Consider the following 22,858-nt stretch of genomic DNA (forward strand, 5'->3'; position numbering starts at 1 on the left):
ATAGTAGGGACTTTCACTCAGGAATTGTGGAAAATTGATAAGGGAAGCAAAGGGACACAAGGAGAAATCTGTGTCCCCAGAGTTAGGGACAATAAGGTGTTTTTGAAATATATTCGGGACAAATAGAATCCCGACAATGGTATTGCTCCATTACTAGATGGAAATGTTAGAATTATCAATAATAATGCAGAAAAGGTAGATGTGTTCAATAAAAATTTCTGTTCTGAGTTTGGGGGGGAAACAGGTGAGAGTCTCATCATATGGTAATAACACTTTCCATTCCACTAATATCTCTGGAGATGGTATACAGAAGCTACTAAAGGTAGACATTTCTAAATCAGCAAATCCAAATAACTTGTATCCAAGAGTTTGAAAAGAGCAGGCTTAGGAGCTTTCTGGACTGTTAACATTAATTTTTAATTCGTCTTGGAGCACTGGGGAAGTTCCAGAAGACTGGAAGAAAGCAAATGTTGTGCCAAGTTTTTAAAGAGGGTAAATGGGATAATCCAGGTGATTATAGGCTTAACAGCTTTACCTTGATCTCAGAGCAGCTAATACAGGATTCAGTCAATGAAGACGGAAAATGATGTACAATTAACATAGCACGCATTAAAGGTATTGAACGCTGGCTAAGGATTAACTTTTGGAATGACGAGGTGGGTGAGGCGATATCTTTTATTGGACTAACTGAGAGAGAGAAGCTGTCGAGCTGCACGGAGCTCTTCAGGTCTGGGAAAAGTTCTAAGAGTGTCACAGCTAAATACAAGATCAAAGAGCGAGGTTAGCTCATGTGCTAAGGGACCAGTATGTGCTAGCTGTTTACCTTGTATTTCGCTGTGACACTTAGTGCCTTTCCCAGACCTGAAGAAGAGTTCAGTGAAGCTTGAAAGCTTTTCTCTCTCACCAATAGAAGTTGGTTCAGTAAAAGATATTACCTCACCCGCCATGTCTCTCTCATATCCTGGGACTGACAGGCTACAACAACACTGCATTCAGATCTCCGAATGTAATTGTCATTGAGCGGGTGTGTTTCCAATGGGGTCTTGCAGGGGTCACTTCTTGGCCTGACGCTATTTAACATTATCAATGACTTGGAAGAAAACATAAACTGATCACTGAGAAAGTTTGCTGATGACACACCAATTGGGGGAGCGATAAATAATGCAGAGGACAGGTCACTGATTCACAGCGATCTGGACTGGCCAGCTTAGGATGGCTAAATATAAAAGTATATGTCTAGGAATAAAGAATGTAGGCCAGGCTCTCTCTCCAGGGAGGCAGCGACTGAGAGAGATTTGGGCGTCGTAGTGGACAGTCAGCTGAACCTGAACTCCCAGTGCAACGCTGTGGCCAAAAGAGCACATGCCGTCCTGGGCTGCATAAACAGGGGAATCTTGAGTAGGAGCCGCGAGGTTAGTTTAGCTCTGGATCTGGCACTGGCGTGACTGTCGCTGGGATCCTGTGTCCACGATTCCAGAAGAGCGTTGATAAATTGGAGAGGGTTCAGAGAAGAGCCCCGAGAATGAGAAAAGGATTCGAAAACCTGCCTCGCAGTGAAAGACTCAAAGAGCTCAATCTATTTAGATTAACAAAGTGAAGGTTAAGGGGTGCCTTCATTAGTCTGTAAGTACCTACATGGGGAACACATGTAATAAGGGCCTCTTCAGTCTAGCGGAGAAAAACATAACATGATCTAATGGCTGGTAACTGAAGCTAGACAAATGCAGACTGGAAATAAAGCGTACATTTTCCACAGTGAGGGTAATTAACCATTTGCAATTTACCAAGGGGTGTGGTGGATTCTCCATCACTGGCAATTTTAAATCAAGATTGGATGTTTTTCTAAAAGTTCTGCTCTAGGTATTATTTTGGGAAGCTCTCTGGCCCGTGTTATCCAGGTCAGACGACATGATCACAATGATCCCGTCTGGCTTTGGAATCTATGAATCCACGATAAGACTTTGCACTCCCATCAGGCCTTTAGCTGAAGATCTCAGAGCGCTTTGCAGACATCCGCTAAGCTTTGCAGATTGTCTGGCCCAGAGAGAAGTGACTTGCCCAAGCTCATGATGTGACTCAGTGGCAGACCTGGGACTAGAACCCAGGAGTCCTAGTTGCCTGCTCTACTCACAGTGCTACATTTATACCTAAATGCCTGGAGCAGTGTTCCCCGTTTTCCTACCAGACAGATTGCTTTCCTGTCCCAGGCGCTCTCTAAAGTGTCTGGCTTTTACTCCCCCTCTCCCCTAAACACCAAATCTCTTCCCTTTCTGGCTCTCGCTCTGTTTGCCAGAAAGGTCACTATTGACTCTGTGTTCCGGAAACTGACAGTTCCATTCTGAAGCACGCTCTAGCAACAAAGACCCCTTCCATTTTTTTGATACAACAGAAAATGATGGCAATCGCCATACTTGTTTCTGGGAACACGCTGAACACGTGCTTGGAAGCAGCCAGGTACCTCTGTGGCAGGCAGGATGGGCCAGATGTGAGGCTTGTACTGAGCTGGGGAGAAAAAGACTGTAATTATAGCGCTCTGCTTCGCGGGGGCTGGGGCTGAGACGGTGGCTGGTTGGGATAAAGCTGACTCCACAGACAATTACATCGATTAACGTAAGTGGCTGTTTGCTCCCATGTTGTGCTCTTGGTTGCAGGTGGGGATGTGACGGCGAAGAATATCTGGCTGGCAGAGAATGTCCTTGACATACTGACTGAGCAAAGGTATGGTGCAGTGGGCGGCAGCGGTGTCGCTGGGAGATGTCTCCTGACTGGCGGGAGCAGCGGGCTGGCCGGTGATGGGGAGAACTGGCTCTTTGGCCATCCGAGGGGCTAATGGAGACTTCCCTGCTTGGGCATGGCAAGGGGTGTGGGAGGGGTTTGCGTGTTTGGGGTGGGTGGGGACATGTTGGTAGCTTTTCACATAGGTTGGCTTGTGGACAGTCAGCTGGGCGATGCACTGGGGTTGCAAGTAACTGGCCCCGCCCCTCGGGACCGGATCTGGCCAATACAGAACGTGGCTTCGCCTCGAGTCCACGGCAGGGCATGGACCTCGTTCTCCTGTCATGAAATCCACTGTGCGGCTGCAGCACGCCCGTAAGCACATCTTCAGCTGTGGCATGAAATCCTCGTTCCCAAGCCCTGGGGCCGGCAGCATGCACCAGTTGTTGGCTGCCTCCCGGGTGTCCCGCTTGGCACAACTGGCTGTAACCTCTTGGGGATTTTGTAATGCAGCTGGCGAAGCCAGGCGGGATCAGACCATCGGTTCTTCTAGCCTGGTGACCTGCGCCTGGTGGGTCACAGGAAGCTGATATCCCATAATGCTCCTAGCCAGTTGTGCAATGCGCTGCCATGACGCTTCCCCCGTATGTGACCAGCTTCCCCCTGAAACAATGGGACTTGGTCACCTTGTGGCATGGACAGAACATCCAGGACTCTCTGGGGCAGTTTCCTCGGAATATTTTTCTCCTGACTTTTCAAAGTCCTGATGGAGGGTGTTCCTCTTAGAGGAGTGGTTTGGAATTCATTGCCCAAGAGCTGATCTTTGTCAGCTTCCTGTGCTTAAACAACAGCGCCCGGCTTCACTGGGGCTGCAACCACCAGTGATTTGCTGTGGCCAGACAGTGGGGAGGCATTGTCCTTTGTTGGTAAAGCGGGGGCTAACTGATGATAAACAGACTTGGTAGCGCAGCCCTCAGCTGGGCGGCGTCCTTGCTTTTAAATAGACGATTGATTTTCACGACTCGCTGTTTATAATAACAGCAATTCTCCTAAAATCACTGATTGCTGCGCTTAGCAATCACAGCACAGCTCCCGCGTACCACCGTGCAAGGGACCTTTCCCTACGCACTGCCGTGCAGTGCCATCTAGTGCATCCGCTGGGAACCTGCACTGCTAGAGGGGGCCGGGGGCCGGGACTTGTTGCTATGGCCTAGAAAACAATTGGGAGTTCTTAGGCTGCGTGTTTATGTAACCGTTCGCGGGCAGCACTGTTAGGGCTTCCTTCCGCCAGCTCAGCTGATGCACCTCAGCCCTGCCCCTGCCCCCAATCCCCGCTGTTCCGTCCTTGGGCCCCAGCGTGGCCCTGCCAGGTCCTGTCCCGGCACCACTGCTGCTCGGCTCCAGGGGCTCCTCTGAAGCAGCCTGCACATCCTGCCAAATTATGTTCTGGTTTTGCTTGCGAACAAATGACTAGAAAATGTTTGCAGGGGGAAAAGCAACTTCTCTCCCATGTGATTCAAAGCCACATTTGGCCTGGGATCTGCAGAAGCCAGCCCAGCGCATTCAATCCCAGGAGATTTCCCCTGAGGATAGGAGCTTGTCGGGGAAACGATGTGAGGGGAAAGGCTAAGCCCTGTTTGGAGGCATTGCTCGATTTTCCACAGCACGGTCTGTAGCAGATCAGAGAATGCCTGAGCACAAGCAGAGCCGAGCCCTGGGAATGCGCCTGCAGGGAGAACCTGCAGCTCTTTGCTGGGATTTATATCCTTTGATTAGGGGGAAGCCAAGACTTTAATTAAACAGCACATGAGAAAATCTAATTCTGCATTCAGAATGTCGACTGCTTGGTTTAATTAAATACAGCAACAGCAGAGCCACTCCCTGAGCTCCGGCTGACTTGGAGAGGAGGCGAGCGCGCCACCTCTGCTAGGCTGGATAATATAGCCACTGGCCGCTAATGGCCAAGCGAACATGACACTGCCTCTAAATGTTTTCGAAAAAGCTCATTTGCTCTGCCTGCCGGATCCATTAATCCTGGGGCTGCAGGCGGCCTCTTGACCCCTTCTGACAATGGTTTTATGTTTGTACGCACCTTGGTCGGGGAGAGGAGGAAACTGATCTGACAGCCTACCAGGCTTCATTCCTTAAGGATTCCAGGCACTGCCCAGATGCAACTTCAACCCCCCCGCTTCTTGCTGCCAGTCCAGACAGCTCAACTGCCTGGTTAAGCTGCGTGCTAGCGCAGGGGTTAGGGGCAATCTAGAGTGCCTGGGAAAGCAAACACGTGTCACATCTTCGTGGGCTCTTCCCCCCCCCCCCCCCCCCGGGTGATTTAGGGCAGCTGACTCATTTGCCATTGAGCCATTATCTCCTGGAGTTACAGCTGTAGCATACGCAGTGACCCTTGTGCAGGGCTCTGATTTACAGCTCCGAGCCGAGCCATGGGGGTGATTATCAATCACACTAAAGGCACCGAGCTAGTCTGGCCCATTCCCAGTTCATGGCTGCAAATAGCAAGGCTGGGTAATTTACTGGCCGGCAGTATTGGTCATTGTGTTCAGCTGGAGGGAATCAGTTCTGGTGCTGCAGGGGTCCGGAGGGAATAGGTCACCCTAGGTAAATGGCAGCAGTACGGAATTGCAGGTGAGAGCGTGTGAGGGGACAAAGGTCTCTGTCCCAGAACTCCTGTGTGCCTGTCCTCTGGAGCCTGTTAGGGCCCGGGCACTGCACGGGGAGGGTGGTCAAAGTAACTAGCTAGATGGGCAGCAAAACCTAGTCACCTGCTGGCCTGGCTCCAGAGGGGGATAGCTCAGTGGTTTGAGCATTGGCCTGCTAAACCCAGGGGTCTGAGTTCAATCCTTGAGGGGGCCAGTTGGGGATTGGTCCTGCTTTGAGCAGGGGGTTGGACTAGATACCTCCTGAGGTCCCTTCCCACCCTGATATTCTATGATTCTAATGCATGTGGGAGAAGTCAGCTTCAGTCCTGTAATGGGCCAGGAGGGTCACTGTCTGCAGCGTGCGAGGGCCCATCCTTGTCGGATGCTGGAGGCAGTTGCCTGGGTTAGCGACCCGGGCGTTGAGGGGGGCAGGTGCTTAGGACTTAGCACTGGAGGGAAAGGTCTGATTAGTCTCCCAGCCCCTCCCCCTTCTCCCAGGCAGGGTTGGTCCCTGCAGCGCTGGGTCCAGTGTGTTGCCCACATGTGTCTCATCTGATGCTGCTCCCAGCCCCTCTGCTGAGGAGCCAAGTCAATAACCTCGTGCATCTCCCTGGTGGGCAGCCTGTTACGCCGGTCTCAGTCCGTCCACCCTCCCGTTCCTAAACTCTGCCTTTTCCTTTGCTTCTCCTGGCGTTCCTGCTCCGCCGAGCGAGGGCAGCACCTGGCTTGCTAGCTGGCGTGCCACTGAAGGCTGCCAGAGCCGTTCTTGCTGTGCTCACTGAAAATACGGGTACGCACCCAGCCTGCTCCCGCGCGGCCGCTCGTCCCATAGCCGCGGGGCTCAGCATCTTTCTGCAGCGCCAGATTGCGCACTGTATGATGTGCGCAGTATGCGAGCGGGGCGGCGGCACAGCCTGATCACGCGAGGAGCTGCTGTTCGAAAGCGGATGCTCTGTTAACATCAGTGGCGTGTGACTGTCTGGTCCGGGTGCTCCCAACGTTTGCTGGAGCCATCTGCTCCGACAGGCTGAGCTGGGAAGAATGAAAGCTCATCTCGTGCCCTCTAATGCCGGGCATCGGACATCTCCCTACGTCTAGTTACCCTGTGTTGTGTGCACTGGGGCCAGGCTATTGGTGCCATGAGGGCTGCCGGGTGCTGAAACCTTCTCTCTGCCCCAACAGCTGATTCCCCTTGTCACCGGCATACACAGTTACCCTGTGGGGTGCCACAGCTGGCCCTGTAAATGTATGCAGAACTGTCTGTCCACCCAGGGAAACCCGGCCTGCCCCAGACTGCTGGCAGTGCAGATGGGAGAAGCCAGGCTCTTGGCAGAGAGGGGAGGGGTCGCTGGCAGGGCTGGAGACGCAGCACTTGGTGGATGAGGGCATAGACCAAATGGCCAGCATGGGAGGCACAGAGCTGGGGCCGGGGGGAGGAGGATGTTCTAACGCTAGCTTGTGGCTCCCTGAGCCTAGGGCGGTGCCATCTGCTCTTCTGCAGGGGGAGAGACGCCCTGGGGCTTGTAACGCAGTCCCCAAGTGGGGGACCCTGCACACTCGTGCTGGGTGAAAAAGCCTGTGTCTCTGTGTGGCGAGTGCTTCCCCCGGGGGTGAGCCGGGCTGAGCATGTGCCAGCTCGGGGCTGGGAGATGCAAGAAGCTGGATTTGATGGGCCTGGGGCCTCAACAGATAATAGGCTGCAGGGGAGAGGTGAGTGGCTCTCGCCATAGTCCGGGTAAGCTGTGTCGTCCTGCTCCTGACCCCTTCCGGGAAAGCATGTGATCCAGTGTTTAGAGCAGGGCTGGGGGGCAGGACCTGCTGAGTTGGGACCGGGGAGAAGTTGCTTCTTCCCATGGCTCAGTTTCCCCACCTCTGGGCTGGAAAGCGCTTGGCAGGTCTCGGCTGGAGGAGGGTGGTGCTGGCTCAAGGCGCTGTCCCTCGCTTGCTTCCAGAGAGTGGGTGCTGAAGAGCAGTATCCTGATTGCCATGGCCGTGTACACCTACCTGCGGCTCATCGTGGACCATCACGGCACCTCGCAGCTCCAGGCCCTGCGCCAGAAGGAGGTGGACTTCTGCATCTCCCTGCTCCGGGAACGGGTGAGGGGGTGCTGGCAGTGGGAGTGTCTGGGTGCAGCTGTGGAGGCGGGGGGGAGACCTGTTTGTCCCAGCAGACACCTGGTTGTGGTCCTTCCTCCGCCAGGAGCCTGAGCCCTGCCAGTCTGGGGTGCGGGCAGCGGCACCCGCAGCAGCTCGCTGGGCTCTGCTCCCTGCATGCCTGGCTGGAAGTTTGCCCATTGGTTGGCGTGTTCTCAGCCCAGCTCTCTTCCCCCTGGCACTGAGAACAGCTGGTTTGATGGGGCTAGTTCCTGTGGGGCCTCTGTCCTGTGTCCAGGCCCAAGCTCATCACCGGCACTGATGCCTTCTGATTGGCCAGCTGCAGCCGCCCAAAATGCCAGCATCTCAGGTGTGCAGCTGGCTGAGTGGAGCGTGGCAGCCAATCTCCACCCATGCGCTAGAAGCCACAGAACCCCCAGTTTGGCAGAGGAGGCTGGAGGCCTCTGGGGGTTGGCTCTCCGCAGCCGGTAGGGGTCAGCCCCTGCACCCCACATCTGTCTCCCCCCCCCACCCCTCACCCGCCTTCTCTTGAGCTGGGCATGTCGGCTCAAGCATCAAGCGCTGAGCTTCAGGGCCTGTCCCCAGTTGTGGAGATAAAGCGCTAGATTTACGGCCCCGTTGTTTGTTTTACCCCAGAGAACATTTTAAAATAGCCATTGACCTTCCCGCCTGTCACCCAGCCTCTTTAGAACCTGCTGTCTTCAAAAGCAGAACAGCCTGCCAGGGCAGGAGAGTGAATCATCCAGAGCTGCTCTCAGGTTCAAGAACTGAATGTTCCCGGTCCCTCCCCCACCCCTCCCCACAGCCCCCTCCTCAGGGAAACAATACATGATCTCCCCTCTCCCTTCCCCAAGTTCATGGACTGCTTCATGATTGGCCGGGACCTGGTGAGACTCTTGCAGAACGTTGCTAGGATACCCGAGTTTGAACAGCTCTGGAAAGACATTATCCACAATCCGCAGGCGCTGAGCGCCCAGTTCACAGGTAGGTGGGGCACCGGGGGCGGAGGGGAGGTTACCTTGCGGAGCCTCTGCCAGGGCTCTCTGGACGCAGGTCAGCCACGCGTGGTGTCCCAGCGCCTGTGCGCACACACCTTTGCATCCTCATAGCTAGGCACAGCCAAGCGCAAGGGCCAGGCGGTTGTGAGTGAGGACTGTCCGCACCGCTTAGTCTGCGCTGCCGGACTGTGGGCAGAGCGTGTGGGGAGAATCCAGTGCAGTAGCTTGTTCCCCTCCAGCAGAGCCCTCGTCCTCGGGGCTCCGTGACTCGCCTGGGGCCAGACCTAAATCCTCAGCAGAGTTCCAGCGGCTAGCTGCTTCTCAGCTCCGATATCCCGGTCTGTTCGGCTGGGCTCCCCTGCGCACACACCTCTAAAAGGGCATTTGTGAGTCCAGCTCTAAGCAGAGACAGATTCCCCTCCAAAGCCACTCTTGGCCCACGCTTAAACACAGTAAGATGTGCCCTGCCTGCTGCCCCCTTGGCCATGGGCAGCTAAGGAGCTGGGCTGGGTCTTCTGCCACAGGCTGTCCCCCAAGTGGCTTCCCCATTTCCTTACGTACCGCAAGGGCCTGGTGCACATCTGGGCTCTCAGCCTTCCAGATGGCATGATCAATAATTCAGCCAGCTTTCATTACAAGTAGGGAGAAGGCAGCCAGACCCCAGGAAAACATGGTGCAGTTTGATTACATGTTCTGGACTTAAAAGCTTCCTTCACTGTAATGAATATTTTTAATTGTCTGAGCTGAAAACAAAGCTGAAGATGGTTCCCAGTGATGGAAAGCGTCTGAGTTCTGCAAACTCCCCGGGAAAGAGTGCTGGGGAACCTTTGAACTATCGAGCTAGGGCAGCAGATGCTGCTGTGATTATCCTTCCCCAGTGTGCTGGCACACCTGACGAGCAGGAACACTCCGTTACAGAGCTCGCCGCACAGGCCTGATTAAAATAGGCTTGTTTTATTTTAGATCTCTCAGTATAAATTATTCCCTGCTCTGGAGGCCGTCTCCTCGTTAGCTGTTCTGCAGCAGTTCTAATGAGCTTTCCGAAGGAGGACTTGAAAGTCCACTATCCCAATGCCTTGTCCCAGGGGGCCGTGTTAATGGCACTTTAAAGAACTCTGGCTCCACTCAGGCAAGCTCCCAACATGTATCTTCTAATCAAAACCTCATTAAGCCTCCTGATCCCAGCCTCCTTCCCCTTTGCCAGGCCCACCCCCATGATTGGCAGCCTTGGCGGAGAGGCCAAGGGCTGAAGGGGCCCCGTAACTGAGCTCTCCACGTCCCTGAAGGAGGGTCCCTGGGTGCTGGGGCTGGGACGTGGTTCTGGAGGCTTTGGTGTGCGTAGCCCTGCCCATCCTTAGGGTAGGGAGAGGTCCTCGGTCTCCAGGTGCTCAGCCCTGTTTCTTCCTGCCGCTCTAAACTCACTGAGAATTTACCCCGACCTCCCGCTGAAGCTGTTCGTCCCTGGGCACTTCACAGGCGCTACTCCAGCTTCCCAGCAACTTCCCCCTCACCCGGGGAAATCGGTCCGCAGCTGTCCCCGTCTGTCTCCTCTCCCCAGCATCCACACAGCTGGTGCCTCGTGCTGTAGGGCCATACGGTGTGTCCTCGTTCCCCCCCAGAATCTTCCTGCTGCACTTTGCCTCGGTGGAGGTGTTTGGTTTTGTGCGGCTGTTCTCTGCCCTCGTGCACTGCTGAGAGCCTGGCCTGAGCACGCTGCAGGACCGCAGTTACCTCTGGCCGCTGGCTATTCACGTCTGCTTTCGGGTTTGAGCCTGACTCAATCCCATGCGCTGTGAACCTCACCAGGCTGGGCAGGCCCAGGAGAGCCTGTCGCAAAGTGCTGGGGCTGGCAGAGAGGAGAGCTGGGGACGCAGGGAGCTGTGATTGTTCCCTCCCGAGCACCTGGTGGGTGCTGGGAGCATTTATTAAGCAAGGCTTCTTTGAGGTTGCCTTTCCCTGATGTGCAGCTCACTCCATGCAGAGCTCCCGGGAGCCAGCATTCAGGCTGTCTGCTTGTAAGCAGGCAAAACCTGTCTCCTCTCCACCCACCCTCCGGAGGTGAGGACGGGGTTTCGGGTGTATTGAAATGGTTTCAATGCCGACAGACCAAAGTGCGCCTGGTGTCCGTAACTCTGATCCCTTGCACCTGCGTCAGAGCGAGCAGATCTGTAAATCAGTCAAGTCCTGCCAGGGAACGACAGGCCGCCCCTGCCGGTATCCCAGCTTCCCTTTCTCACACCTCGCCTGGCTCCGGCCTCTGGGACCTAGTTCATCTAGACCTCTCTCCCCCTCGTTGTCTTCCGGTGGCGCTTTCCCCTCGCCTTCCGGGGGTTCCTCTCCCGTCTAGCCCTGAGGACTAGGACCCACATCCCCAGTGCCATTGGACAGCCATGCCATGGGGGCCCAAAGGAATGCTGGTGGCTGGGATTGGCAGTGGAGTAGAGGCTGCCGTCGGCCTGCTGGTTCGTGGGCAGCTGAGACAAGCTGGCGGCTCACATGGCAGACAGGTGGCTGTGTCACAGCTGACACTCACTGGTCTCTTGCTGGCAGCCTTGGTGGAGAGGGTCAGCGCGAATGGGCCCCAGAGCTAGTGGTTAGCGCAGGAGCCTCCGCGAAATCTCCCCCCCCCCCCCCCCCTGCCGATACCCAAAGCCCTGGTCTAACCGGAACTTTCGGAGCCGCTGTGAGGCCAGGAGCCAGTGCGGACAGTGGGGTCGGCTCTCCCCAGATGCCATGGTGAGTCTGGCTGGGGGTGCGCAGGTACAGACCTCTTGGCTTTTCCTCTTTCTAGGTGTCCTGCAGCTCCTTCAGTTGAGGACCTCTCGCAAGTTCCTGGCCTGTCGTCTCACCCCTGACATGGAAACCAAGCTGCTCTTCATGACATCCCGGGTAACAGCTTTGCTCTTCCAGAGGGATCCCAGCCAGGGGAGAGGGGAATCGGTACCGTCGGTCACAATGGGATTGGGGGTGCATGAGCTCTAGAGGGTGGGGGCCCTTTGAGAGCTTCTTCCCTGCCCCATCCATCCTCCTGGTGCAGCCGGCTGGGCGAAGGCCGGTTTCTTTGCAGGTGAAGGTGCAGGCAGGTAAGTGTGACCTTAGCACTGGGGAAGGTGCCAGACTGACAGCTCTGGAAAGCAGAGGCCCCTGGTAATCCCCAAAGCCAGCCCCGTACGAGCAGGGTCCCTCCAGGGTGTCCTTTGGGGTGGCTCAGCCCTGGCTTGAAGAGCCCACCCTCGGGCTGGGAGAGTGCCTCGCCGCCGGGGACCCAGGTACTCTCCTCCCTACAAGGGGGCCAGGGTGGTGGTTGAACGGGCCTGAGCACGAGAGATTGGCTGCCACCGGCCTGGTCTGGGTTTGACCCAGTGACTGAGCAGCAGCTGCTGCTGGTTGCCATGGGCGCACTGGGGCCAGCAGAATGGGGGAAGCAGCGCCCCCTTGGCTGGGCCTTTCAGTTTTTCCAGGAAAGCTGGGTCTTCCGCCAACTCCAGCGTCCCCCAGGAGAGGGGTGTGGCAGGAGGAGAGCCGGTGCACCAGCTGATCTGCTCATTGACAGCCGTGTCAATCTGGAGTCACTCCATATGACTTCATTGGAGTTGCTCTGGGTTCACACTAGTGTGGCCAAGAATAGGATTTGGCCCCGGATGTAGAAGGGCTTCCCGCTGAGTGTTTCCTTAGGCTGTCTGGTTTAGTGGCCTTTGAATGGGCCAGGCATCGCCTTCTCGCCCCACGGTGTCAGGGTGTGCTGCTGGGTGGCGGGGGGAGGAGAGCTCGTGCCTCTGCTGCTGGTTTCTGCGTGGCTGGGGTAGCAGATCTCTGCACTGGGGCGGTGTATGGAAACTGGAGTCAGGAGTCTGGCGAACGCTCATGTTTTAAACCCCACTCTGGCCACCGTACGCCAGTGGAGGGAAGGAAGGGTGGCCGGCCGGAGCTGAGCGAAGCGTGCCGAGACGTTCATTAAAAGGCATTACGTTGGCTTGGCAGGGGAGCTTTGCGGCGGGCTGGCTGGTTTCTGGGGGGTTGCTTTTTCTATATGGCTGCTGCGTGGTGGGTGAGCTGAGCTCTGCCAAGCTGCAGCCCCTTCCCAGAGGGGATGGGAACCCCACAGTGACACCAAGGTCAGCCTTTCTCAGTGGCCAAACACCAGGCAGGGTTCGTTTCCCCTTGCAAGCGAAGCTTGTCTCCTCCTCATGCTGCATCCGCTTGTCATGGGAAGGAAACTAACTTCGAAGGTCTGAGAGCTGGACCTGGGTCCCGGAGGGTGCATCGTGGGCTGTTGGGGCGCAGGGCGTCTCTGGCCGGAAGCTCGGTTCTGTCCATCCAGCTAGTGAAGCCTGCCCTTGGTGCAGGGGGGATGGTGGCGGGAGTTTGTTCTCTGGGGCCCTTTCACTCCTTGGCCTCTGCTGATGCTGCCCAGGGATGTGCTGGAGAGTCACTTTGGCTACTGTTGGCCACTTGCAGCCTCCGCTGGATTGGAACCACGGCAGCTCGGAAATGAAGGCTCCGTGTCCCAGGCCCGTCCTACCAGATACTCTTGTCTCTGAACCAGACTCTGTGTGTCTGCCGCTACCAGTGTGTTTCTCCTCCCCCTCCAGGTGCGGTTTGGCCAGCAGAAGCGGTACCAGGACTGGTTCCAGCGGCAGTACCTGTCCACCCCAGACAGCCAGTCCCTGCGCTGCGACCTCATCCGCTACATCTGTGGGGTGGTCCATCCGTCCAACGAGGTGCTGAGCTCCGACATCCTCCCTCGCTGGGCCATCATTGGCTGGCTGCTCACCACCTGCACGGTGAGTGTGTGGGGCGAGGGGGTAACACGCCCAAGGTGCTCATCTTTGTCTGGGCAAGTCGCTGGGGGAGTGTGTGACAGAGACATGGATTTTCCAAGAGGAAGCTGGATCTCTGTCTCCCAGCTTCCGGCTCCAGCCACTCTTCCTTCTTTTAAAAGAAGGCAGGGGCAGGGCCTGGCAGAACCGGGGCAGCGGAAGACACGTGGGGGCGCGGGCTGGGGGAAGGCTGCTGCCGTCCTGATCACGTGGCTTCTCTTCCCCTAGTCCAACGTTGCTGCTTCTAATGCCAAGCTTGCCCTGTTCTACGACTGGCTCTTCTTCAGCCCCGAGAAGGACAACATCATGAACATAGGTACCGTGTGCTCGCCGCCTCCCCGCCCTCCTCCGGGGGAGACGCACCAGCCCCTTTCCCTGCATCCCCCCCAATGCCCAACTCTCCTGCTTTCCCAGACAATACTGAAATCTCCACAGCTGCCTGGCTCCACAGAGCCTCTAGCCCAGAGCCAGGCAGGGTCTGGCCACTCACGGGGGTGGCCTGGGAGAGGGAGTCTTCCGCCTCTCGCTCAGTAGTGACTCTCAGCTGTACCCTGCGTGAAGTGAGTTCATTTGTTCTCGGTCCAGTTCCTAGAGGGACAGGCAGGTCCCATCCCACGTGCCCCGTGTCTCGACACAGGCCTGTGCTCTGCGCAAAGCAGCGGGGAGGCTGGTGAGCGCTGGATGTATCTCTTTCCCCTGGCAGTGTGCGGCCCAGTCCTCTCCGGAGTCCAGGCCCCTGGAGCCGGAGCCAAAGCCAGGAGCTCTCCGCTTGGACAGGAGTTCCAAAGCGGGCGGTGATAACGGGGTCTGTGTGCTAGCTAGAGCCTGATAACTCGTCTCCAAACAGCCCCGCTCCCCCGCCCCGGCCCTGTTTGAATCCTGCAGGGCTTTGCAAGCTGGCACGAGAGCTGCTTTGATGGAGCCGCTTTGAGCTGTGGTTTCCGTGCCTGCAGCAGCAGACGTCTCCCCTGGGCTCTGTGGCTGGCCACGGAACGCCCCTGCCTGTGCGGGCCAAAGCGCGGGGGAGGGAGGGAGGCAGTGTGATCACACAGCCTTCCCTCGAGCCCCAGGGTGGGGGGCTGCTGGGATTCGCTGGCACAAGGGCAGGACTGACAGCAGATGGCACTGCTCTGACCTGGGTCTGGTTCGGGTCTGCTTGGACCTGAAGTGCACGCTCTAGGGAGGTGGGAAGTGTGAATGGGGTTGGGGTGTGTAGAGTGAGGGCAAGACGCCCCCTTTGCTCCTGGGTGCGTGGAGAAGGTTTCACTCAGTCCCGTCTGCCGTTCTCAGCGGGGGCCCGTGAGGTGCTGGCGCAGTGTGGAGTGTAGGGTGACCGGCTTTTCTGCTCTCTGCCTTCCAGAGCCGGCCATTCTGGTGATGAATCACTCCATGAAGCCCCACCCTGCCATCACAGCCACGCTGCTGGACTTCATGTGCCGGGTAAGCTGCAGAGACACCCTCCCCCCAGGTCCCTGCACTGCCCGGCTGGTACAGCGGGACTGGGCTCGCAAGGGGCAGCTCTTCTGACAGGCTCAGTTCCACCCCCTGCCCGCCCTGGGACCTTTCCTAGCCACTGACGGGGCAGAGAGGACCCTCGCTGCATTGACAGCGATGTCAGTGGGTGGGGAAACCAGCCGAGCAGATGGTGTGTGGCTGAGCCATCACCCGGCTCTGCTGAAACCAGCCCCAGCCCGGCTCAGTGGGGGGCTATCAGGAAGGTCCCTACCCCCAAGAGCTTAAAGCAAACTCAGGCCCCCAAGCGGGGCGACAGCTCAGACCCAGGAGGGCCCCTGAGGATGGCGTACAGGGGCGGCACTGGGGAAGGGTGAAGGCAGGGGTTAGTGCTCGGCCCACGGGCCGGGAGGCTGATCTTAGCACGGGGATAGCTGGAGAGGTGTGAAGGGACAGTAAGGAGAGCGGCGGGGGAAGGATGCAGAGGGGTGGAGGGCACAGCTACCATTCTGTCTGGTCACTGGGGCGGGGGGGATTCCCTGATGTCCCCCCAGCCTGTCACCCAGACGCTGCGCTGGTTCCCAGGGGCTCCCTCTGAGAGATCTGCATTGTGGCCCATCACTCAGTGTGATCTGACCAGCTGCCGAGGCTGGCAGCGCCTTGGCACCGCTGATCGCTGCCCGGGAATACTCAGTGGCACTAATGCATCTTCGCGCAGGTCACCGGGTTTGCATTTAGCCCCAGAGCAGAGGCCGCCAGCAATTACAGGAGCTGTCATCCAGCTGGAGAGCTGGTCTGTGCTGTCCTGTCCTTTGCATGTAATTAACCTTACCGCCCACGCCTCGCCTCGCCTCCTTAGGGAGTGCAGGCTTTCTCCGGGGGGTGTCAGGGATAGGAGGAGGCCGAAGCGCCATCCCCCAGAGAGGGGATCATGGAAGAGCAGCAGAACCGCCCAGCTGGGTACTGGTGGGGCAGGCAGCGCGGGTTGGGTGCGCACGGCGCGTGGACAGAGCAGTGAGTCAGGCTTTGCACATGGAGTCTCCACACGCCCAGTATTTTCAGTCCAAGGAGCTGGCGTAGAGAGGGGCCAGCCCGGACCCGCGCAGCAGCTGTTTTCGTCACGCTGCCAGCCCCAGGGCAGGAGGAAAGGGGGGGAATTGGTACCTGAGAGGCTCAGGGTAATGCCTCACTCTGGCGATTGTTCCCAGCAGTGGGCTCTAGTGGGTCGAGTCAGGATGGTTGGGTTTGATGCTCCCTCTGTCCCCAGTTAGCCCCAGCACAGCCTGCTGTCATGGCCGCGATCCACAAGGGCACTCGCCAAGCGCAGCAAATGTGGGTGTTTGCCTACCGTCACCGCTCCCTGTTCCACAGAGCCCCCCTCGTCCCAGCTGCCCTGAAACTCCCAATTCGCTCCCGACCCCAGGGGCCGACCCTCGAGACGCTCGGCTCTGCAGTAAAACCGGACGAGAGCAGCGAGGGGCAAACTCCTACGCGGGGTTAGGGTGTGCAGCCAAATGCTGCTCTCGTTGTCCAGGCCCTTAAGCCAGGCCATAGATTAGGCTTTGGGGTTGCCTCTTTACTAACCTGGCGTGGGTGTTGGGACGGGAGAGGGAAGGGGAGATGGGAGTAAAACCCTCTCCTGCTGCCCCCTCTCAGTTCAGCGGGGTGTGTTCATCTGCTGCTCAAGTGGCCAGGGCAGTTTGATTCCAGACAGGCAGTGAACTGGCCTCGTGACAAGCTGCTAAACCCCCTCGGCTGGCGGGCTCGGGCCTGCAGCCTCCCGGCCTCCCAAACAGCTGGGCCAGGCCGAGGGCTGCACTAATTCTGTTTTCTCCATCCCCCTTTCAGATCATTCCCAACTTCTACCCGCCGCTGGAGGTTCACGTCCGGCAAGGCGTGTTCAATTCCCTCACCCACATCGTGGAGAAGCGAGTCCTGGCGTAAGGAGGCATTCGGTTCAATACGATCACACCGCTGCGCTGCGCTCCCCTGCCCTGCCCAGGCTCCGTCCGTCTCTGGCCCAGCAAAGACAAACCTCTCACGGCTCCTCACAGAGCAGGGGAACTGATTTGGGCTATGGCCCGTGGCGTAAGACGCAGCCATGGATTTATCCTGCCCGGGAGTGAGGGTCCTGAGAGCCACAGCTCAGGCCAGGGGAGGGTTAGATGGGCTCCCGCCCTCTCCTGCGGGCACATGTCACTGCACTGCCAGACGAACCCACATGCAGGTGCCTTCCTAGCTTGCCTCACATCTGCTGCCAGCCTGCAAACGCTCCAGCTGTTAGTGACAGCCGGGTCCCCCTGCCCTCAGAGCAGAGTTACAGACCCACCGGATCCTTAGGCGGGAAGGGGACATCCCAGGCCTGCAGCTCACCCAGCAGAGCGCTCTCCTGGAAGTGAGGCTACACCCAGCCCCGGGGGGGGGATGAACCTGGAGCCCAGGGCCCTGACTAGTTCCCTTAATGAGGCATTGTCACCGGGGGGACTGAAAGGCTCTGAGATGGGGTGGGCGGCGCTGTTGGGGGTGGGCGTGCTGCCCTCAGTGCAGCCAAGGGATTGGCAGCAGGGCCGGGAATGGGCTGCTGCTAATGATCTTGCTGGGAGGGGAGGGGGATGCTGCTGTCCCCCGACACCCACTAGTGCCACAGAGCTCTCCTGCCAGAGATGCCTCATCCAGCCCGGCTCAGCTGGGCGCTGCAGCTCTTTGGGCAACGCCGTTTAGAACAGAAAAGCCCATCTGGGCACCGGAGCTTGCAGGGGGCGGGAGGCATAACCTGGGGACAGAGCTGGGCTGGACCCATTGAGTCCAGGGCAGAAGCAGTCCTGGGATGCTGCCAGTACTGAAGCCCTGTCTGGGCCAGGGCCTGGGGCTGGGAACTAGAGTCCCCCAAGCCAGAAGGCTGAACCAAGTGGCCAGAGATCAGCACAGAGCTGTCAGGAGCCAGACACCCCGGGCTGTTCCCTTTGCTCTCAGCTCCTGCCCTCGAAAGCAGGGGTATCTGTGGCAGTGGGGCGGTAGTAACGCAGGAGTAGTTACCCCGGTGTGGTCTCCTTCTTCCCCCTCCCCACCCCACCCCACCCTGGGAGCAGATGGTGATCGCCAGCAGCAAATGCCCACGGGAGAAGTTTTCTGATTCTTCCCTGGCCAGGACCTGCATGCTGGGCAGTCGAGTCTCTCTCTTCCCCCTGCCCAGCTCTCAATGACTCTGCTGAGGCGTGGCCCACGTGCCCGGGGGGGTAGCTAGTGGTCTCAGGACGTCAGAGCTGAAGTGTGTCCCCAGGCACGCTGGGTGACCAGCAGCCAGGCAGGAAGTGCCAATGCCGATTGATCCTTCTTCTGCACTAAAGTCTGACCTTCCTCCAGGGCAAGGGAGCCTGGGCCTCTGCCTACCAGCCGCAGGGCCTGGGGGCTCCTGCCTTGGGCTCCCAGTTCCAGGAGGGAGGTGTAGGGAGCCAGCTGGTTTGGTGCATGGGCAGGGTCGGGAAATGCATCTTAGCTTGGCCATTTCTCATCCCTTTCCTCCTCCCCACGCAGACCCCTGGCCCCTCTGTTTGACAACCCCAAGCTGGACAAGGAGCTCCGTGCCATGCTGAGGGAGAAATTCCCGGAATTCTGCAGCTCGCCCTCACCGCCCATCGAAGGTAGAGCACCCGGGTCCTCCGGGAGAGGGGGGCTTTCCTGGCCAGCTCACGGCTCTTGGAGCTGCAGGCTCACTGAGGCAGCACTACATTGGGGGGCTGGAGCTTTACAGCCATGAATCTAGGAACCCAAGACCAATTTTCAGAGGTGCCGAGCCCCGGAGAGCAGCTGAATGCCATGGGAGCACCGCTGAAAGCCAGGCTCTTAGGGCAAAGCTCTCAAACTTGGGTGCCCACCACGGCCAGCCCTTTACCCTGGACGCCACTCTGCCTCGCGTCTCGCTGGGCACCGCCAGCCGGGACTGGCCTCAGGTTCTCCTGCCGGCCTGGATGATGGCTAAGCAGGAAGGGCGGTGCATGGCTCTGAAACCTTCTGTGCTCTGCGTGGGGCTTCGAGATAGTGTCAGTGGGTTGGGGGCACCCCCAGGTAAACTGCCGGGTCCCTCACCAGCACTGCCCCCTTCTCCGAGACCTGTGGAGTGGCCCCAGGACTCTGCCCTGCCCGCAGGGCGCTCTGAATGGCCAGGGTAACCCAGCTCCCATTCTGACTCCTGGGCCTTCTTTTCTGCAGTCAAAATTGAGGAGCCGGTTTCCATGGAAATGGACAATCACATGTCTGACAAGGATGACAGTTGCTATGACAACGCCGAGGCTGCCTTTAGTGACGATGAAGAGGACTTGAATAGCAAAGGTGAGCGGCTGTGTGCGGCGGGAACTGGCCTGTGATGCCCTCCAAGTGCTGCTATCTTTACCCAGCGCAATTAGCAGCCTCTTGCCTCTCTGCGCGCTCACTGCCTCCTTTCCTTCCCAGTGACCGGGCCCCAGAGAACAAGCCACGAGCAGTTCCCAGAAAGCCTCTTCTCCCTGCAAACAGCAGTCGCTGAGCCCGGGGCAAATCTGCTCCTGCAAACAGCATTTACCGAGCGCTCTGCAGTCATTAACCGGTGCCGGGAAGCTGACCCCTGCAAGCGCCGGGGAAGGTCACGTGGGCCCGGGCTCCCGGGGTCTGAGTCTCCCGCCGAAATGGGAACCAGGCTAGGCCGAGCTGTGGTGCGCTGCTGGCTGGGGAACCCCTGGCCACCCCAGGATGGATGGCTTGGGAACGGGCTCGCTCTTTTCTCAGGCAGCCCTCTCCGGCCCCTACACCTGCTGGCACATTTGGTTTTCGTTACACTCACAGCAGGCCTCTCTGGGAATCTGGACTGGGGCCATGGGGCTGGCTGGTCTGTTGGAGGCCAGAATTGCTGCTCTCAGAAGCTGCAGGCACCTGGGATCACTTCTTCAGCTGGCCGTTGGTGGAACAGCTCTGTGGTCTCCCCAGCGCTCTGATTAGAGGGATGGGGTGGGGTGGGGCAGCCCAGCCTGACCATGGGTGGGTTGCTGTCTGCAGTGCTGCAGGCTGGTGCCCTGCAGAGCGCTGGGCGTGCCGGCCCCAAATCCCCACACACCGGAAGCTTGAAAGTGCCATCAGTTACCTTGGACAATCTGAGCCTCACAGCTCCATGATGCACCATCTCTACTGCGCCCTTCGGTGATCAGAGCAGGACACTGGGAGTCCTGGGCTCTGTCCCTCCCGCCCCTGCTGTGCACTGTGTCTTGGGGCACATTGCTGGACTGGGGACGGGTGTAGAAGGTAGCCGGGATACCTCAGTTTGCCAGTCTCTGAGCACTCCCCTTTACCTACCCATGGGGTTGTGAGGCTTCTGACTTAGTAAAGCACTTGGGGGTCTTTGGATAACCAGCAGAGTGCCAATATTTGGGGATGGGCCTGACCCAGAGCCCCAGCCCTGAATGCCTCCGAACTTGGCATCCAGGTCCCACCTCGTACCCCACACGTCTGGGGCGGTGGAGCCGGGAAACCGGGCTGCTGAATGTGACGTGCTCCTGTACCCAGCAGTGCCGCGCTGAGCACAGGGGTGGCGCAGTGGTTTCCGTCGGGTCTGGCTGGTGGCTCGGGTTTGCGGTGGTGCCAGCACGTTCCAGGCCCCGTCACGCAGGCAGCTCACTTGAGCCTCCGTTGTTCTCTCCACTGCAGGGAAGAAGAGGGAATTCAGGTTCCATCCAATCAAAGAAACCATCGTTGAGGAGCCCGTTGACATCACACCTTTCCTGGACCAGCTGGACGAGTCTTTGAAGGATAAAGTCCTGTTACTGCAGAAGGGCAGGTTGGTCTTGGCCAGTCGCTCTCTGTTCTGTGGGTCTCTACACGCAGCAGCATGTGGGTGCTCCAGCGCTGTCGAGGCAACGCTGCAGACACTTGCACCAAAAGCCCTGCGAAGGAGGGCTTGTCCAAAGGAGGTGTGGGGGTCAAGTCCGTGAGCTGTCTCTTTTATTGGGGGTCTCCCTCAGGCACTGGGGTCCTGTCCAGGCATATCAGAGCAACCGCCTCGGAGCCGCTCTCTGTGGGACGCCACGAGGGATGTTGGCTGAGAACCCCGGAGTCTCTGTCCTCCGAACAAGGGCAGCCTCAACAGTGCAGGGGAAGCCTTCCCATGCTCTCCTCTTGTGCCTGGAGCCTGCCGCATCTCCAGGGCCACACCCAATCCTTGGTGCCCTCACAGGGCCTGGGTTTATCCCCCCTGCCCACGCGTCCCAACAGCTGCAGGATAGCCGGGGCAAGCGGCGCAATCCTCCGTGCGGATGAGGTGCCATGGTGGGAGGTTTGATTTTCCCTGGTGTGACGAACTGGGACTGTTCTTGATGTGGTCTTTGAATGCTGAGTGGGGAGTGTTGGCTGGGAAGGCAGGGGAGGTTGGCTAGGACGGTCTGCAGTGGGGGATGGGAGACTGGCCGTGAGGGAGGATACCTGAGCATGTAATGTGAGAACCCAGGAAGGGGTTAGAGGGCAGGTGACACCTTTCCCCAGGAAACTAAAAAAAGTCTGGGGAGAGAGTTTCAGGAGCTGGCTGGTGGAATGGCTGGCAGGCAGATGGGGCTCTGACCTTCCCCCCCAGGGGGCTGTGGTGCCCCTGAGACCCCAAGATGCACCTAATTGGCGGGGGGGTCCTGTTGTCTGTGCCTGCAAGACCTGTCTTGGACTGTGTTCCTGTCTTCGAAATAAACCTTCTACTTTACTGGCTGGCTGAGAGTCATGGTGAATCGCAGGAAGCCGGGGGTGCAGGGCCTTGTGTCCCCCCACACTCCGCGACACCTGGTTAGCTGGGCCTGCTGGCCGCTGGGGGCATTGCTCCACAATCGCTGCAGATACTGGCCAGTCAGGGTCCCGATAGCTCTCTGTCCCCTGGGAGAGCAGCTCCCTTCCCGCTGTCCCCACGCCCGGCAGAATGCTCTGTCCTCCCTTTTGACCTCAGCGACCTTGGAATTAGCTCCATCTCAAGCAGGCGGACGAAGCTCTTTGCTTCCCAGACCCAAGCAAGGCACTCTGATCTCACTGGCGGCTTTAAGTGCGTTTAATCTTACGCTGTTAGCTCGTTTGTTTGCCTTTCCATAAAGTGTGCAGAATGCTTTTGTAGCAATGTAGCATGTTCTCTGCAGTGTGCGCTTGTAGGCCTGCCTGCCTCCCTGCCCGTGCCGGAGCAGTGCGAAGCAGGGCCTCCGAAACTCCCCCTTCCAGCTCTGGGGTCCTTTGGGCCCCTGCGCAGAGCCGGCTGGGTACAAAGCACCATTGTCTCCGCTCTCGCTATCTCCCGCTGTAACTTGGATTGCCTCTTGTTTTTTGCTGCAGCGATACGGAAGCCCAGTGTGAGGTCATGCAGGAAATTGTGGATCAAGTCCTGGAGGTAGCTGCCCAGAGCCGGACGCGACGCTCCTGCCTCAGGCTGGGTGACATGAGAGCGGCTGGGGGGGGCTCGGAGGTGGCTCTCCGTGATCCAAGCACTCACGTTTCCACTTAGAAATGTGACTAAGCAAAGACCTCCTGGAAGCAGCACCATCCTGTGGGGGAAGCACGCCCGTGTGCAAGTGTCTTGGTGCTGCAGAGCAGCGTGGGGTGCCCAGGCACGCTGCCAGAGGCTGGGGGGATTATTACTGCATGGGGGAGGTGACCCAGATGCTCTGAGGAGGGGCGCGCTGGCCGTCTGAGTGACGTATTTACCACCCTGAATGCTAGCTGTGGCGAGTGCTCCAGGCACTGAGCCAAGGGGGCGGCCTGTCAGTTTTGCTTATCTCAAGTGTCCAAATGACAGATTCCCCCTGCTTTGATAGCGCTGGGCTGGGGCACACGTCAGGGTGAGAGCCCAAGAAGCTCCCGCGGGGCCTCAGCCATGCTCTGCCAGCCGGGGGTCATGCTGGCCACTTGCCAGGAACCTAGCATGTCCCAAATGGGGCAGCACACGGGGCTCCATGCCAGTGCCCACTGCGGCATCTCCAGGCTGCGTGTGTCCTCAGGGGGCTGCGTCCGAGAGCCCCGTGCGCTGAGCCCACGCAGGAGTAGAGTACTCTTGCCTGCTGTGTGGCTCCCACTCCGGTCGCCCTGAATTACCAGCCATTAGTGGCTGAGTGTC

General features: G+C 58.3%; 1 protein-coding gene across 2 annotated transcripts in view; it reads left to right on the forward strand.

Moving 5' to 3' along the window:
* Nucleotides 1-22,858, forward strand: part of INTS3 (integrator complex subunit 3) — a 66,241-nt gene that overhangs the window by 20,040 nt on the left and 23,343 nt on the right. For both annotated transcript variants that reach the window (XM_065574134.1, XM_065574133.1), the window contains exons 6-17: nucleotides 2,652-2,718; nucleotides 7,325-7,469; nucleotides 8,342-8,471; nucleotides 11,277-11,374; nucleotides 13,078-13,269; nucleotides 13,534-13,621; nucleotides 14,666-14,745; nucleotides 16,606-16,697; nucleotides 18,292-18,398; nucleotides 18,967-19,086; nucleotides 20,431-20,560; nucleotides 22,081-22,135. In XM_065574134.1, the coding sequence (XP_065430206.1) occupies nucleotides 2,652-2,718; nucleotides 7,325-7,469; nucleotides 8,342-8,471; nucleotides 11,277-11,374; nucleotides 13,078-13,269; nucleotides 13,534-13,621; nucleotides 14,666-14,745; nucleotides 16,606-16,697; nucleotides 18,292-18,398; nucleotides 18,967-19,086; nucleotides 20,431-20,560; nucleotides 22,081-22,135 (1,304 nt within the window). The remainder of the gene's footprint in view (nucleotides 1-2,651; nucleotides 2,719-7,324; nucleotides 7,470-8,341; nucleotides 8,472-11,276; nucleotides 11,375-13,077; nucleotides 13,270-13,533; nucleotides 13,622-14,665; nucleotides 14,746-16,605; nucleotides 16,698-18,291; nucleotides 18,399-18,966; nucleotides 19,087-20,430; nucleotides 20,561-22,080; nucleotides 22,136-22,858) is intronic.

Source organism: Chrysemys picta, chromosome 20 (genome assembly GCF_011386835.1).
Source record: "Chrysemys picta bellii isolate R12L10 chromosome 20, ASM1138683v2, whole genome shotgun sequence".
In the NCBI taxonomy this organism is placed as follows: domain Eukaryota; kingdom Metazoa; phylum Chordata; order Testudines; family Emydidae; genus Chrysemys; species Chrysemys picta.